General features: G+C 42.7%; 1 protein-coding gene across 3 annotated transcripts in view; it reads left to right on the top strand.

Moving 5' to 3' along the window:
* HMGA2 (high mobility group AT-hook 2) overlaps positions 1–17,231 on the top strand; it is a 118,230-nt gene extending 100,999 nt beyond the window's left edge. For all 3 annotated transcript variants that reach the window (XM_054056760.1, XM_009563372.2, XM_054056762.1), the window contains one exon: positions 14,091–17,231. Coding sequence is in view for 2 of the 3 variants with exons in the window: in XM_009563372.2 (XP_009561667.1) it covers positions 14,091–14,138 (48 nt within the window). In the remaining variant the exon portion in view is untranslated. The remainder of the gene's footprint in view (positions 1–14,090) is intronic.
* The last annotated feature ends 256 nt before the right edge of the window (positions 17,232–17,487 follow it).

A 17,487-nucleotide genomic window follows, 5' to 3' on the forward strand; every position in this document is an offset into this window, starting at 1 on the left:
GTAATCCCAACCTCCATCATTTTGGTTTACCAGGAGATATACAGGTAGCCTTGCTGGCAGAATTTGTAATTTTAATAGAGAAAGTCACAAATACCCCGATCTCTACCTGCCTGGTCTCTCTTGCAGTCAGCAGGCACCTTAGCTTTACCACAGGAGTTAGGGGCGCTTGCACAGCAGCTGCACTGTCATAAAGTGCCACCTATCCCAGGCTCACATCTCACATGATTTTGGACTTAGAAACCCTATATGGCCTCTGCTAGGATTCAGTATGTGGTAGTGGGAGTGGAATGAGCTTTGCAGGGGAGCAGAGGTAGCCTGCTTCTCGTACGACTGTGGTGGCTGCAGGAGTGGCTCTGCAAGTAGCTGACCCGAGAAGCAGCTCCATTTCTCATCTCAGCAGCACCCCAGACTGCTAAGGGAGAAACGTTCTCCATGCCGCTCACTGAACCTGGGACGCAGTGCAGCTAATGAGTCAAAGGTCAAAGAGCCAGAGAGCAAACAACCAGAAGGAAGAGAGTTTCGTTGAGTCCCAGCTTCACAGCGGCTCTGGCCTCAGTGCTGCTGGGCAATGACTGAGTTCAGAAAAGAAACAGGGTTTTGAATGGTCCCATCTGTTAAAGATTTCCTACTGACTAAATCATGCATCCTCTTGCTTAGCTTACCAGCGTAACGCAGGGCAGACTGAGGTGCCTGCCGAAGAAGTAGAGGTGCCTTGGTCAGCACCGTGCTGGGTGAGCCTCTTGCTGCCTTTGAAGCCATTAGCACCAAGTATTGCAGTGTGCAAGTCCCATTTTATATAGAGCAAAAGAAAGTTATTTTAACTGTTCAGACATGTAACGTATAATTCCTTTGAGACAAGCCCTAGAGCAGCTTTCTGAATGCAGCGCTGGTCACACATTTGTCCATTCAGTACAGGCATGCTCTCAAGTCTGTGGGTTCTGCAAGACCTATTCCTGAAAACACATAGAAATGTTCAGGGGCTACAGCTGTTGAGCTGCCCCATGTGTAGCACTCCGAGCAGACACAGAAGTTGGTGGTAGAAAGCTTGAGGCTGAAGAGTAAGCTAAAACATTTCCCTAAGTCAGCAGATCTCCTCCTCTCTCTCTCCCCACCTCCTTCCTCTCTCCTCCCTGCATGGGGAAGAAGACTGAGACAGGCAGGTGATGGCTATGGGGAGAGTGGCTTTGTGTTTGACCCCATGACTGTGGCCACAAATGCTATTTAGAGAGGTGCTCCATCTAGTTCAGAACTTAGCTGCAATTTGACATGGACCAATATCTCACTAAGGATAGCCAGAAGAGAAGGGGCTGTGATGTGTGCGTGGGGAAACACCATTGTAGAGTATGGCTGGAACAGTGTTTAAATTGTTATTCAAGAGTAAATTAAACAGTGCTACTTCTGCATACACATGCTACGTATTTTGGCTAAGATTTCCAAGAGTAACAAAACTCTGTACTGCTAACACTTGGGTATCTTACTTCACAGACATATGGGATTCTAGGCAGTACTTGGTTACCGGATGAAAATTTTGATCATTTTAAGATGTTTCTAGAATGATAGCCAGAAGGCTGAAACTACCAGAATGATCAGCCTCTGGACATACAGCAAGGAAAATAATCAAAATGCTGATCAGCAAAGAATCGGCTGAGAGCTTGATTCCTGAGCTTCTCATAATGGCTCTGCATCTTTCACAGTCAGTATCGTTGTTGCTCCTCTACACCTTGCTGAAGTAACTGAAAGATGCCCTATTTCCAGACATAAATATTATCTAGAGTTACTCCAGGGCTATAACTCAGCTCACGTGTGGGGCTGAAAAACAGAGGACATGAACTTTCTATGTATCCATTTCTAGAAATTGCTTCATCTTTTCCATGCTAGTGTAGGACCATATAAATACTGCTGGAAATTGTATGTTAAAAATGACATATGGATGTGAATAAGGTAAACACAATTAAAACCAAAGTTAAGACCAATGTAAATACATTTTTATCTGTTAAATATTTAATTTGCTGGGATGGTCAGTTATAGTATTTGCATACCAGGACTATTAAAAAATATTTGGATAGAGAAAAGAGCAGTATGCTCAGCCCTTATTAACTGATATACATCTTTACACATATCCTGGATGGAAGCAATAAGAAGCCAATATCGCATTTTATTCTAGAGTTTCCATGACATCTGGGAAATTTTATAAGGTCCTGTTGTTACCCAAAATAACAGTCTTGGAATAGAGGAAGAATAAGAACCACTTCACAGCTACTCTGTCAGTCGCAAAGCGCATTTGTGGAACTTGGTGCATTTAATTCCTTGAAATCAGTGCTGCCATGCCACCCTGGGATGACATCTTGCCTCCTGGGGTGGACCATCAGCTTGGGACACCTGTGCCAAACATTAAGGCTGGGATGAATAGGCTGGACCATGAGCATGCCTCTTTCCTTGCAGCTCAGGCAAAGGATTCATAAAAGTCAGCATGAAATAAAAACATGGTAGACACTCTAAAACCATTTTCCCCAACAGAGCTTCTGTCCTGTGTCACTTCCATTGGTGCTGTCACTGTGCTGTCTCTTAGTGCTCTGATGGTGTGAAGCAACCAAGCCAGCTGTGACAGACAGGCTGCTGTTTGGGAGGCGGTTCGCAGCTCATGGTCATCAGTTGCTCATTGGATATCGTGAGCATGGTGCTGCTGTGTTTTTAGATAGTGTAAAAAGTTTGGGAGTGTCACAACCTCTTAGTAGACTATGAAGTGAGAATTATGCTTCTAGATACTTCACGTTCAAGGCCACACGTACTTAGGTGGTTTACAGGCATCAGCACAATGCCAAACAGTGCATGAAGGATTTAAACGTTTGGGCAGTCCAGTCTTTGTAAATGTCCTGAGTTCATTCTTGTAGGATCTAAATAAATAAATGTGTTTTCTCACACTGAGTAAGGAAAAGAACCATTCAAAATGACTGCCCCGCTGTTGGGCATTGCAGCACTCACATCGTCATAGCAAACTACCTAATGAATTCTGTTTCATTGGAAGCCAAATACCATAAATGTTAAATTCTTTATGAAGTCCACTCCAGCAGATCACCGTGATAAAGTTCTGCTGTTGATCCTATTGAAAGGCATTTCTGGAGATGTCAGTGTTTTAAGAAAATGTTGGATGAAATCTTTCTTTAGAAATGATTGTTGCTTGTATTAAAAAGACATATTGTCAGCATACTTCTTGCTTTGCCACTGCTCTGTCAGTGTAGTCACATTGTTCAGGGCCGATCTCTGATTTCAGGTTTGGAGAGTTATTTGCCACACAACAACCATGGGAAAAGAGGAGGAGAGAAATAAAAAAAAATTAATCACCGACATTTTGCCCGAATTCAGATCTCGTATTTCCCACATCCTGGTATTTAATTTGTCACAGAGTTACCAATGGTTGATCTCACGGCAGGATTAGTGGGAAGAAAAATGAGAGCTCCATTGAAACCAGACTTGAGTCTGGAAGGAAGGGACATGTGAGTTCTAGGACCCAGGAGATATCAGATTCAGGGGAGTGAATGGCTTCCACCCCCTTCTCTTCCCTGATTCTCATGCTTACTTTGAGGCGAAATCTGGAAACTGAAATCAGTACAGCAAAGAGACAGTTACAGTGTGTTAGGCAGCTCACCCATCGCTGTAATAGTCTCCTGAGAACTCTGTTACACAGTGAAGCATTAACTGCAATTTATACTTGTATTTTTTATATTTAGGAAGAGGAGACTAGGTTAACATTGAGGTATAGATTGCAGTAAATCTGTCTCAGTCCTAAAGGAAAACATGTTTTGAACATACATTTCCACCAGGATACCTTTTCTGATTTGATTATAGAATATAGATGTGTTCAACTGGAAAAGAAACTACCATAAAAAGTTCTATAATCAAAAGAAAATAATCACTATCCATTAAGTTGGACAGCCCCACTTCCTTTGAATCAGATTGTCTTACTTAGAGAAAGAAAAAGCTTCACACTGTGGTAGCATGGATCATGGCACAGGTGGAGCTTGAAAAGCTGAGTTGCTGCTTCGTGCTGAAGAGGACCATACTTTATCACCCTTTCCACCACACTGTGTGAAAATAGTAAAGAACCTGAAAAAAAAAACTTTAAGTGCATTGCTCTAAATCCTTTAGAAGTTGAACATATTAAGATGACAAGAGGAGTATGTCATTAAACCGTAACTACGCTTTCTGGATTACCTGATATTTGTATATTTATTGGCAAGATGGCTTAAATTAGGGGTATATTTTTAGCCTGCAGCATTACATAATAAAACAGCAGCAGAATTCTTTGCAGTAAAAAAGGTAGGGGACCAGAGGCGGGGGGGGGGGGGGGGGGGGGGCAGTTTATTAAAACCAACACAAACTTCTCTGATTTTGTGCTTTTGCCTGCACAAAGTGGTGCTCCGTGGCTACAAAATCAGTAAAGTCTGCAAGAGAAGCATTTCCATTACCCCATTTTGCTCAGGAGTCGTCGCCCTGCCCTTCGCTGCAGACCTGCTGTTTAGTCTGAAACTGAAAATTAAACCCAGAACTTCAGCTCTCAAAGTTAAATACTCTGCCTTACTGCCAGCACACAGCCTCACCAGTGTCTGTGTGGTAAAGATCTATGACTAAACTCTTCAGACGGTTTTAAAAGCGCTTTACAAGTCTGTTAAACTTTAGAGTATTTGTTTTCTTTGGGGTTTTTTTGAAGGAAAAAAATTATTTAGCTGAATTATACCACAAAGTCTCACATGAACTCTACCACACCAGATCGGAGAACCCAGCTCGCTGTCTTTCAGAAATATGTTTCTCATTTGGGGGGCTTTTCGAAGCACAACCTGGGGAAGGTAAAGCCTTGTACGTTAAACTCTTTCCTTCAGAAAAGGAAAAAAAAGAAAAAAAAAAAAAAAGAGGAAAAACGGGGAGAGCGATGGCAGCAGCAGAGCCCCCTGCGACCCTGCCCGCCATGGCGTGCGCAGCCACTCGGCCTCGGGGCTCGTGCTCATAAAAATGTCACCTGTGCACTTCCACTGTGAAAGGCTCTTTTATCTTCCCTTCCCACAGCCCCTTTCCAGTGGGTACGCGAGGGTGAGCCCAGCGACTGCCGCTCAAGCTTCCCGCATGGCTGGGCTCTAATGAGGTGTGTGCGGCTCTTGGCTGCAGGTTTTCAATCTCGTTCTTATTACTTCAAAGCTGCTGCTCTGAGGTTCAGACAAGTTTGATCACTTGGCAGAATCTCTCAGCTGGGATTCAAAAGGGAAGACGCTTTATTTTATTATTTATCATTACAGATAGAGAGCTGTTTCCAAACCACGGTTGCCAGTGGCTCCATGGGCCGAGCCGTAATGCTTTTTTAAGTGATAAAGGATTGGAGGTGAATAACTTCTGGCAGTTGCTTCCTGTCTGTAACAAGCAGTCGCTTTGGGAGGGGGAGGGAAGGGGAAGGAGAATAGAAATCTAACAGGGCTTAACTCTATTCTCCTTTTCATGTCCTAAAATAAGGGGGGGGTGGGCAAAAGGCAAATGATGCGGGCTTGACCTCCGTTTCAAAGCCTGTCCTCGCATTCCTTTCTCTACTCCATTCCCCCATGAGGATGGAGACCCTCACTGTAGTCCTTCCTCCGTCGCTCAACATAAAATATGCACAGAACTAGGCACTGTTCCCAGTACCACAGGGGCTCAGAAGGAAGGCAAACTCCCCTGGGTTCACCTGTGTGGCTCCAGTATTCTTTTGGCCTTTGCTGTCTCCACTGCCATAAGAAAACAGAGCTAATGCAGTGACCCATAGTGTTTCAGTGGACTGTACGAGGCTGAGGGTTTTTAAAGGTTGCCATCTACCTTTTTTTTTTTATTATTTTTCATCTAATTATGGCGTAAATATTAGTGATTAGAGGCCATTATTAGAGAATCTGTTGCCTTACACTGCAGCCTGGATTTTGGCTCTGGAGCAGCTCTGGAGCATTGTGTGCTGTGTGAATGCAGAGCAGTTTGCCACTCCTCCAGTTTACAGCTTTTGAAAGAGATTTGTAAGAAAAGCTTTTCAAAGTTGAGGTTAGTCCAGCTCGGTTGTATATGTTTCTAACAGTACCACTGCCTTCTCTTCCTTAATATTTTATTTCCTCCCCACCAGAACTGTTTACATCTTGTAGGTTTGAAGCTCTCGCTCTCCAAGGCAAAATACCTCTCTGTCAGTGTTACCACAGCACCCGTGATTGCTTCAAGCACCATTTTTGCTTGAGGTCTGTGCTTTGCAGACTTTAAATGGTGCCTCCTGAAAAATTCTTCTGGTCACTACTGAGATTTTGCTAGAGATTTTAACTCCTTCTGATCACATGGGGAACAGATATTTTCAAAGTGTTTTGACCTGCTTAGGTCAAAAAGGCACTTGCTATACTCAGATGCCAAAATGCGTTTAAGAAATCTGGCCTGACATAATTGAGACAGCTAAGTCTCAATTTCAAAAGCTTCAGCACTGAGTGACCTGCTGCCTTGCAGAAAACTCATTGCTTAGTTAACTTCAGGGCTGCTCTAAAATCAAAGGCAACCTTGGGCACCTGGTGCTGAGGTTTGTTCAAGCCCATCTGTAAGGAGACATTGAGAAACAGAGCCTAAGGCAGTTACTTTTTAGGGTATCTAAATGTCCACCAGCCTGTCTTTCTGTCTCTGGAAGTTTTCCTGTGTCAGATAAGCCCTTTCAAGCAGAGTAATCAGAGAGACTCATTATCACTCCATTATATCAAGCGGTTCTCCTAGTGGGAGATAAGTTAGGAGATAGAGAAATGGTTTTGAATTCCTCCTTAATCTAACAGGAAGAAGAGACTTGAATCTATGTTTAAAGAAGGCAGTTCTAACTTAATGAGAAATGTCCTGTCCTGTGCTTTCCTGAAGGGATACTCCTGAACATTGTCCTGGTCCCCTCCAGTTATCTGAACTTGTTGCTCAAGGACGAAAATTTGCCAAACTCTACTAGACACTTCCTCCAGCAGAGGAAGGGGATCTGTAGAAGTGGTTCCTGGGTGTGCAAGGGTGGTAGCTCTCTCTGACCTCTGCTGCTGTGGTTGGCCTGGGCCATGCTCACCAGCAGCTGAGTCCCTGCACAGCCTCAGCAACTTCACCCTGGCTGCCCCAGCTAGTGCACTTACTCCAACAGCTAGGCATGTGGATTATCCAGTAATCCTCATGAGCAGCCTTTTTGCTAGTCAAGCAATATTGTTCCAGCAGTGAAAGGAGAGGACAACCTTAATTTGCTTACTAACTGTGCAGCTGAAAATCCACAAACTGGTCACCTGCAGGACAGCATCGGTGTTATGCTTTATTCTTTCTGCTCCCTTTGCATCCCTCACACAATATTTGATTGATAGTATAAAACTGGAATGAATTCTGTAGAAGAAAGAGGCATCCTCTGTACACAATAGCTTGGTGGGTCGGCTTCTTCCTAGAAGGTAGAAAACTCAGTTTGAAGTATCTCCTTCAAATCAGAGAGCATGGGAATTTCAAAAGAAGTCTGCATGTGAGTTTCCAAACCAGTGCTTTTGTGTAGGTGCACACTTCAAAGATAAGTTATTCTTTCTGCCTGTTGTGCGTTGCTTTCCTGACTGTGGAAACTTTGAGGACATCTCCAAGTCAGCATTATCTTTAAGAGACTTGCCAGCCCTTAGACTGCTCCCAGGAACATTAAGCAGCTCTGCACATGCCCACCAGCATGCACTTGGGCACTGGTAAAGTTAAGTGGCATCTCAGCAGGGCTGCTTGCTGATAACCAAATATTGGACTTGTGCTGAGGCCAAGTCTGTAGTCTTTTGAAGGCCAAAATCCTTAGGTGACAAGGTAGACCATTAGAGGACCATAGGGACCTAGACATGTAAAGCGAGAATGCTGGTTTACAGTCCTTAAATCTCAACCCAAAACTGCCCCATGGGCTGTCACTTCTCTGTTCATCTCTCTATTTATCTTTAATGTCATTTAAGCACTGAGAGTTTTGCTTCCTTGGGGAGACATACTTCCAGATCTCTTCCATGCTGTAGTCAATGACTGCAGAAACAGCACTAAGAGAGGTCAGAGGGTCTCAGAACTGCTCTGTAGGCAGAGGCCTTAATTGTGCTTTTAACCACCAGGCTACAGAAGTCATGATCCTTCTTGCATGCTAGCAATGACAGCATACAGAAATTGCTTGCTTGTGGGCTGCTTGGCTCACCTGTGTTCAGATACAGGTTTCTGTATTGAAAGAATTTCTTTTACATGGCCTTTTTAAAAACATGCTTTAATTGAGCAGTAAGAGGAGTTGTGACACCTCTCTATATGAGGTCATGATCACAGAATCACAGAATCACTCTTCTGCCTTAATAAATCCTTTTATTGTGATGTGTGAAATAAATACCTGCAAAAAAATTCGAGCTCTGAGTCCATCTTCTTAAATCAAAAGTTTGCCGTACTGCTGAGTGACAGCTGACATCTTTGAGCTCAGCAGTGTGCTTTGCAGGGAAGATCGAAGATCCCACCCTAACAGAGCAAACCTACTCTGCGTGTTTGTTAGCACTATTCCTCGAGTGGTTTATTGCATTGGCTGTGGAGCACTTGGGATGGTGCTGTGTCTTAGCTGGGCACAGCACAGACCCCTGTGCCTGCAACAGGAGCCACTGGCTTCAAGGACTCCACTGAAAACATTAGCTTGCATGACAGAGTTTTCCCGACAAGTTAACAGCAGACCATAGTCCATAGCTTGGAAGTTGCTCTCTTCAGCAGTTCTTTTTTGATGTATCTGTTCCAGCATACCCTCTCAGGCTTAGAAAGCCAGCAAAATCTGTGCTGATAACTAACACTATGTTATAAAATAAAAGCTCTGACAATTTTGGAGGCTCCATACATAGCATCACCATCATCCTGCAATTTATCTCACAAAACTGAATCTATTTTTTTAAATCCATGGTTCATATATTCATGAGTAGGAGGTGGGAAAATCGGAATTGCAGGCTGAATTGCCAGTGAGTATCGTGAGGCAAAGGCAATTAACTCTGCAGTAGCTGTAAAGGAGCTTCACCCCAGGGTATTAGAACAGAACAAACATTTTTACAAAAATGTCAAACAGTTACTCTTCTGCAGGTGGAGGGAATGCTCCTGTCAGACACTGATAATTGTCTCATCATCTGATTTTGTTGTGATCATGTTTGGCCCTCTGTCAAAAAAGGGTTGTAGAGGACATGTGAAGACTGAATTAAGCCTTTCTGTTCTTGAGGACATCAGGATGCTATTACCTGTTTGTACTGCCAGAAAAATAGCTTGCACCAATCAAATGTGTATCACCAGATCAAGGCCTCAGGTGGCAGGTAGCGCTACATTTCACCCGTGCAAGATGTGATGGGAAGGAAGTCCGTTGGGAACAATGGGTCCCTCTGACCTGGAAAGACGCTGTCGTTTGTATATGGTCATTCGTGGCACAGCTCCATTCTAGATGGTGCCATCACTGAGCTATAGGAATGAGGTGCGTGTGCTGCTGGTTATCACTTCACATATTCCTGCAGCATACACCAGTTAGTTTTTCCATAGTAGGGAACCTTCAAAAGCAAAGAAGCAGAATTATAGCTCTGCAAAGGGTTAACGGATCTACACATTGCAACACTGCTATGCTGTGCCCTTTTAGGTGTTCTAGGGGATCATAGACATCCACACAGAGCAAGTGGGCATGAAATAGGAGACCAGCAGGCTTCTGGCCTGGCTGCTGGATACCAGATGATATACCCACTGAAACAGCCTCAGGCTCCTATCTTTAGGCAACCATATCCCACCAAGGATGTACATATATTGAAATTGTGTTGAGAAAGCCCAAACAGGTCTGCTGGCTGCAGATAGAACTTCTAACCAAAGCCTGCTATCCTGCCTCCTGGTCCCTTTTGTTACCTTCACCACTGCTGAATCAGTGGTAACAACAGCAGTGCCAACCCTCTGCACAGCAGCCCTTCTGAGAGCAGGTGCCTGCTCTGAGCTACTGGGAGACATCTGTCCTTTCTCTCCTACTGCGACCCAAGATCAGTGGGTAAAGGGGCTGCACTGGTGGGTCCCAGTCCAGTGTCCATGTCTGCTAGCCACTTGGCAGTGATACCATCCCCAGGAAAAGACTTGTTAAACTTTTGTACACATAGAAGCTGTGGAGAAAGCTTTCATGATGCTCTCTTTTAGGAGAGACAGCAGCTCCACATCACTCCTGGCTTGGTAGGGCTGTTAACAGCAGTTAAGGGTGGAAACAGCTCAGCGTGCTAGCTTAGATTTTGTCTTGCAATATCACGCTGTGATATTTAGCAGCTCAGGATAAACACACTCATGCATGGGACAACTAAGGACAGAGCATGCGAAGTGAAACAGCTTCTGCAGAACATGCCCGTGTCAGTCAGCCCCTGGGGATACATGTATGGAGGGCACGTGGATGCATGTGGAGCCACTTGGGATATTGTGTGAGTAGCAGGCAGTAAAGCTTGAGCTGTGCATTTGAGTATATGCTCTGCTCTTCAGGTGCTTGTCTTGTTCACCCTGAGCTCTGTGCAGCTGTGGTTTCCCTTGTAGCTGGATCCCACCTTATTAGTTTGAAACTTTCTCAGGTTTCTCTGTGCAGTTTGCTAGCCCAGCCTCTCATGAGCTTGCAGCAGCTGAAAACAAATAACCAGGGGAGTACTTGTTTAAGGCAAAACTGGATCGATGAACATTTACGGTCAATTAACGCATGTCACCATTCTGTCTCCACAACTACAGTGAATGCACCTAAAAAGTGAGAACAACCTGAATTAAGGCTGCTATGTAACCTGAAACCTTTGCTTCTTGGCTGAGTGCTTCCTGTGGTGGTGTTGCTGAATTTATGCTCTGTATGGCTATCAGGCTGTAACAGGCTGACTTGGATTTCTAACGTCTGCTCTAATGACTATGCTTTCCTTCTTGATTTTCGCACTTCTCTTCACCTTGATCAGAAGCGCATCTGAACTTAAAAATTTCACTCCAGCCCCAGTTCCTCCTCTGACGTTTGACTTAGGGTCTGATCCTATGATATATGGCTGATCTATCAACCTTGATGGGTCTGTGAGGATCTTGATAGTGCCTGGAGGGGGCTGAGTGATGGTAGAGCACCCTTTCTCAGACATACCCAGTGCCCTGATGTGCCACATAGTGCACTTCAGGGAATCTCTGGCTGAACTGACTCAGTGCAGAGCAGGTTTGCAACTTCTAAGGGGTGCACAGTTTTCAAAATGCCTGCTCCCCTCCATCTTTTTGGGGGAAGTGTGTGCGTGTGTGGGTGCTGTAGAGGCAGAGGCTGGGTTGAGGATCACAGCCGCACGACCTGCTGCTATTTTCAACCAGTTCTTCACCAGTGCAAAACTCCCTCTCTGTTCTTGTCACGTACATCTGCATTTTCTCTTTCAGAACCTCTGCTTGCTTCTTCCTTTGCGTCCCTCCATGCATATATGTCTGTATTATCCCTTTGTTTGAGTTGTAAGCACTTCAGAGCTGCAGTCATGTTGGCATCTGTGTCTTGACAAGGGATGTACGTGATATATTGGCTTAAAACCACCCATCTGTAACTAAGCTATCTTAGTCTGTTGCAAGGAATGAACTTAGGGAAGGAAAGTTTTCTTTTTCCTGCTCAACAATCTGTTCCCTTTGCCAGCTTTTCTTCATAAAAAAAATCTTTCCCAAGACTGATGTGAATTTGAAGTCTGCTGGTCTCAAATATTTTTTAATAATTGGTGTATTTTTAAAATATTTAGGGGGGAATAGCTTGATTTTTGGCTTCTAATCGTTCCAGGTACTACAGTTACACATATTTTTCGTATACATATGCACGTGAGGGAAACTCATCCTTCATTACATGAACATAGTAGGTGAAGGAAGAGCTTCTCATTTATATTCTTGGTCGCTGCAGCAGAGTGTAGAAGGGGAAAAACTACTGTGAGATTCGCAGAGAAAATCACTAGAGTGGGCAACTCTTTAACTAAACATAGTTCTCTGTAGCCACCCTGGCTGGGCTCTGAAGCATGTCTTTCCACATACTTTGCCTTTTCCTTGTCCTTATTCTGTGATTGGAAGTCCACTTTCACGGCAAACGAGTACATCAGGTTTCACTAGGCTTGACAAGCCAAGCGTAAAACAAAGTGAGCTGCAGCTTCGTGCCCATGTGTGTGGACTGTCTTCTGGGAAATGATGATGAGAGGCTCAGGGATGACTGTGGTGCTGTAAGGAGTTAAACAAGTGATCATCATCGTATACCAAAACTTGTCTATCTGTGTTATGTTAAAAAGCACACAGAATCCACAGTTGTAATTTTTAACTGAAATACTTGGCTTGGAGACAAAGCTGGTGTTTGCCTCGACCATCCAAAATTCTGAATTACCAAGGCCCAAACCAGCATGTTTTGCACTGTCTATGCACATGCAGCCCAAATTAGCCCTTCGTTAGATGCCTGCAGATGCTGGTTTTCTTACTGACTGAAATGTCGTAACAGTTGCAGCCCCATTCTGTGGGGAAAGTAAGCAAGAAAAATGCATTACGTGTTAATGGGATTCAGTGGAGTTCCCTGATGCTGCCAGGGATAGGCTAAAACTCGCTTAATCCTTCCATGAGTCAGGGATCATTTTCATGGCAGCACTGTGAATATAACCTTGCTACAAGCAGACACAAGTTGTGAGGAAGAAATTGTTCATCTGCATGATAGATCGATGTCTTCTGGAATTTAAATATTAATTGAAAAGTCAAGGTCAGAGGGCAGCTGACACTTGCCTTTGCTCTTTCCTCTGTCCACGGCTTTGATCATGCTACATCTTTCTTTGTGCCTGGTGCTCAAGAGAGTACCCCAGGGTCATAGCCTGTTTCCTAGTCAGGAGATAAAAACTACTGGCTTAAATATCTGAGGCCTGAGCTTTAGCAGGGGGTGGGAATTTGAAGGGAGAGGGGAGAGTGTTTGCTTCACGCTTTTCACATTTCTCACATAACCCAAAGCAGACTAAACAAAACCAGTGTGAAATCTCATGTCTTGATGCTGCTATGGTTATATTTTTTAAGCTGTCATCCATTCATTTATACTTACATTTATTCCCTGGATTTACAGCTTTTTTTTTTTTTTTTTTTTCAGTCTTGTGGGGAGTTGGGGAGGGGAGGTCGAAACCTTTTGAAAGGGGATTGCAGTAAGCAGTGGCCTATGATTAAAGCCCAGTGCTTTTCCTTGATGCCGCTCCTCCGCGGCAGTGTCACACATGGTAGCATTTAGGAGCTCTTCACAGCTGAGGTGTTTCAAACACTAATGAATGGAAGTTTGGTCATATAACGCAGGCAGGCTTTAAGGCATGCTTTGCTGAATGGTGTACTGTAGTGGCCTGGGAAAGGAAGAGAGTTATAAATTGTGTCAGTTAGCCACCCAGACAAAATGAGGCCATGTGGAAAATCAGATCTATTAAAGTATGAAGACTGTTATAAGCTGTTTTAAGCCGGTCATTCTTAAAAGGTCTCAGTTGGCCGAGGGGGTAAATTCCTCTTCTTGCTAGATCTTTTTCACGTGCTATCTTAGGCGATGATGTGCAACGTTTGATGAAAAACAACTTTTCATTGATAGCGGCTTTTATCAGAAATGTTTATTGCCCCCAGTTTATGGCCTGTGTCCTGAAAGGTACTGCACATTTGTTAAATAAGCAGTGTAAGAGCATTGCGTTTAGTCAGGGCTGCTGAAGGCAAACGTGAAGGCAAGTGCTGGAGTGGAGGACGACAGTGGATAAGGAGCAGGCTTCCCAGAGCACCCGCTTCACATTGGATACCTGTTCAAAGTGCTTTCTGTTTTCTAGTGGCCCATGTCTGCTGGCCCTAAGAAGCCCATAATGGAGCAAAGCGAAAATTACTTTTATGTGGTACTAGGGTAGGAGGAAAGCCTGGCAAACCAAAGTAGGGTGACTGGAAGGCAGAGGAGCTTCCCCTCCTCCCCAAGGCGGCTTCTTGAGATGTCATAGCAGCTGTAAGGGCATTTTGTTAGCCCAGGATGTAATTGGCAGCTGGGTGAGAGAAGAGTGAGGTGGCAGCCTAGGTGTACTGTCACCAGAGTGTTTATTTTTTCTGTTTTTGTATTCTAGGAAGAGACTGAAGAAACGTCCTCACAAGAGTCTGCAGAGGAAGACTAGGAGACCGCACCATGCAATTTCTACCTCATCAGCAGTTGGGTCTTTTGAAGGGAGAAGACACTGCCTTGACCACTTATTTTCTATTGCCATGGTCTTTCCACTTTCACCTGGGGAAAAAAAATCGCGTAACCTTAAAAAGGGTTTGATTAATCATCTTCTTTGTAATCCCTTCACAGTCCCAGGTTTAGTGAAAAACTGCTGTAACAAAGGGGACACAGATTAATGATGCAACTTTTAATTACTGTTTTCTTTTTTCTTAACCTACTAATAGTTTGTTTGAGCTGCTAAGTAAGGGTGAATGGGTCAAGAAGAGCTCTGAATCAGGTTTATGTCACTCACTGCACTGCATATAAACAAGAAACTTGTAACATAGTCAATATAATGGGCATTGAAATAGGAAAGGCTGGGTGTGTAACACTAAAGCCTTGCAACACTTCCAGCAACCCAGTCCCTACTTAGTGAACTCCCTGTTTTAGAACACCAAAGATAAGGGATAGATACTACTCTTTTTTTTTTTTTTTTTTTTTTTGTAACCTTCTTGTAGACTTGTACTTGATTTTTTTTTTTTTTTAAGACTTACTGTTATTTCAGGAAAAAAATGAGAGCTGATCTTTCACTTCATTCAGCTGGTAATCGGAAGAAAGAAATCAACACGAAAAAGGTACTTTCATTTTGCAAAAGGGAAGGAAGACAAAGATAGGTTGTATAATTATAGATACAAACATATCAGCAGAAGTAGTAGTAGACAAAATGAACAGCCCTCATCTTCTGGAGGATAGGAAGCCAGACGGAGTCGGCTTTCTGTAGAGCCAGGTGTTTTCTATGGAAACAAAAACGACTGACACCAAACACTCTTATGCCATTAATGACTAAGTCTTTATTGAGAAAAGTGTTTTAAAACATACAGAAAGGTACCTCAAAATTAATCGTGAATTTATCTGAACAAACATAATCCATGTTTTGCTTAGTTTCAACTAATTCCACTCGTCCCATACCAGTATTTCAAAAGAATTTAATTTCTCCTCATTGCTCATCAGTCATGATGTAAGAACCACCACGTACCTCAGCGTGCATTACTTTAAGCAATGTATTTTGACATAGGATGGTCCACTGAGCACTTCTGTGCCAGAGGCATTTCTCCATCTTTTCATTCAAAGCAGCACTTTTAGCACCAGATGCAATATTACCCCACTATTCAATACTACCTCTGATTTTTACAGTTAACTCAACAGACTGATAAATACATGCTGCTATACGCATTCAATGCAGGAAATTTTTACTGGGTAGATAATCATGAGTATTTGCATTTTCCCCTTATTTCTGCTTCGACACTTAATTGCAGTTAAATAAGCAATATCTTTATTGTGTTTTGGCATGACTATGTATTTTTCTTTCTCTTGGTCTGTTTGGTTTTTTTTAATGTACTTACCCTATTCTCTGCTAGACTTCTGTGTAATGTACTGTTAACTTGAATATATTTTTGTACTGAATTGCTGATAGGTTTGTAAGGATAATTTTCTTCAATGACACTACATGACATAGAAAAAAATTTAGCTGTAATGTTTAAATATTACTGTCCAAGTTTGTACCTCAAATGATTTTTTTAAAGAAATGGACTAATTGATTGACAAAGACCTACCTCCAGACTTTAAATGGAATGAACTTGTTACTTTCAGCATCAGTTTTGAGACGTTTGAAACAGTGAGGACTGCAACTAATCCCTAATTCAAAACTATTTTTGTAAAATAACTTGTCGAAAATGACCACGTTTTAAATTACTTTCGTATTAAAAAAATGAACAAAAAAAACCTTCAAAGAAACTTGAAGCTTTGTAGGTGGGAGGCAACAAGCTTAGCTTTTGCATAATGCAATCACAAATATGTGTTTTTAAAAGAAATAATTAGTAGATTGTAAGAAAATACTTGACAAGTATTTTCGTGTATTTTACACAAATGTGATTTTGTAATATGTTTCAGCCAGATATATTTTAAATGCTTCTTGTGTAGAGGTTTTTTTATTCTTTTCTCTCTCGCTTCTGTTGTTCTTTCTCTCTCTCCCTCTCCTCCTATTTCATTTTCTCTATTTCTGTTTTATTTCACTTCTTCCTCTCTTTTCTAGTCAGTACTTTGTACCATTGTGTTAATAACTGGGCCAGGGGTAGTTTCTCAGGAAGGCGTCTGTTGGTATGGCTTAGTACCAAGCCAAATGCAGTTAAAGATAACTACTTACTGGCTTATTCCACGAGGCAATGTCAAGAAAGGTAGACCTCCTCAAAAGCCCACAGAGGGTTCAGTGACAGAAATTGCTGAGAAAGAGCTGATCAGAGTATTACAACTAGACACATTAATATTAAGTCAATGAGAAATAGTCCTAGCTATACAGTAGCTCTAACAGGCCAAATCCAGTGTCACTTGAAGACAGTAGAAGGAATTCTGCTTACCTCAAAGGGCATCCAATCAAGCCTTAGCAAGTCCCTTTTGGGGTTTGGGATGAGGTTTTTTGCAGTTTTTAAACCACTGTATTCAGTGGATGTCACAGAAATAATTGCTCTCTGTGTGTCACACTTCAACCTCCGAGAGACTTGCCACTCTGATGAACTGAATCTTGTATTTTCTATATATTGTAGTACAATCAAAACACATTACTACCTCTTAGGGCCTTCTATACCTCATTTATTCAGACTGAAAAATTGCATGTGGCCGTTGAGTCAGTGAGAACATCATAAAATTTTTTATATATATAGTTTATTTTTGTGGGAGATAAATTTTATACGACTGTTCTTTGCTGTCATTGGTCACTGCTAACTAAGACTGGACATTTAACTCTTCTACCATTTCTGCAAGAGAGGTGTGTTTGCAGGAAAAAAAAAACACTTCAAGATGTTTAACTACAGTTTACTTTTTCTTTTGAGTGTCTTCTAACTTTTTGCTTTGTTCTTCGTGTAGAGTTGCTGTCGATGATTGTACTTCGAATCGCTTGCTTGTTGAAAATGTTCCTTTAATGGATTATCACAGTCTGTTCAGCACAATAAACATAATAGCCTCTGTGATCCCCATGTTGTTTGATTCCTAGACTTTTGTCACAGTTCCATAAAATGGGTAATAAAGTTTGGTCACAGTGACCAAATTTGTAAAAGCTTTGCATGCAAGTAGTCTTTTTTTGTTGTTCGAGGACTGTAGGCGTGTGCCTGACAAGAAGTGTGTTTGCTGTTAAGGGCCCCAGAGGTGGGCGCTCAGCAGAGGGACACATCTTATGAGGCTCCCCTGAAGGTGAGACACCCGTTTCACTATGGGACTCACTGTGCCGAGCTAAGAGCTAAGCTGGACACCGAGCACCAGTGATCCTACAT

This window comes from Cuculus canorus, chromosome 1 (assembly GCF_017976375.1).
Source record: "Cuculus canorus isolate bCucCan1 chromosome 1, bCucCan1.pri, whole genome shotgun sequence".
In the NCBI taxonomy this organism is placed as follows: domain Eukaryota; kingdom Metazoa; phylum Chordata; class Aves; order Cuculiformes; family Cuculidae; genus Cuculus; species Cuculus canorus.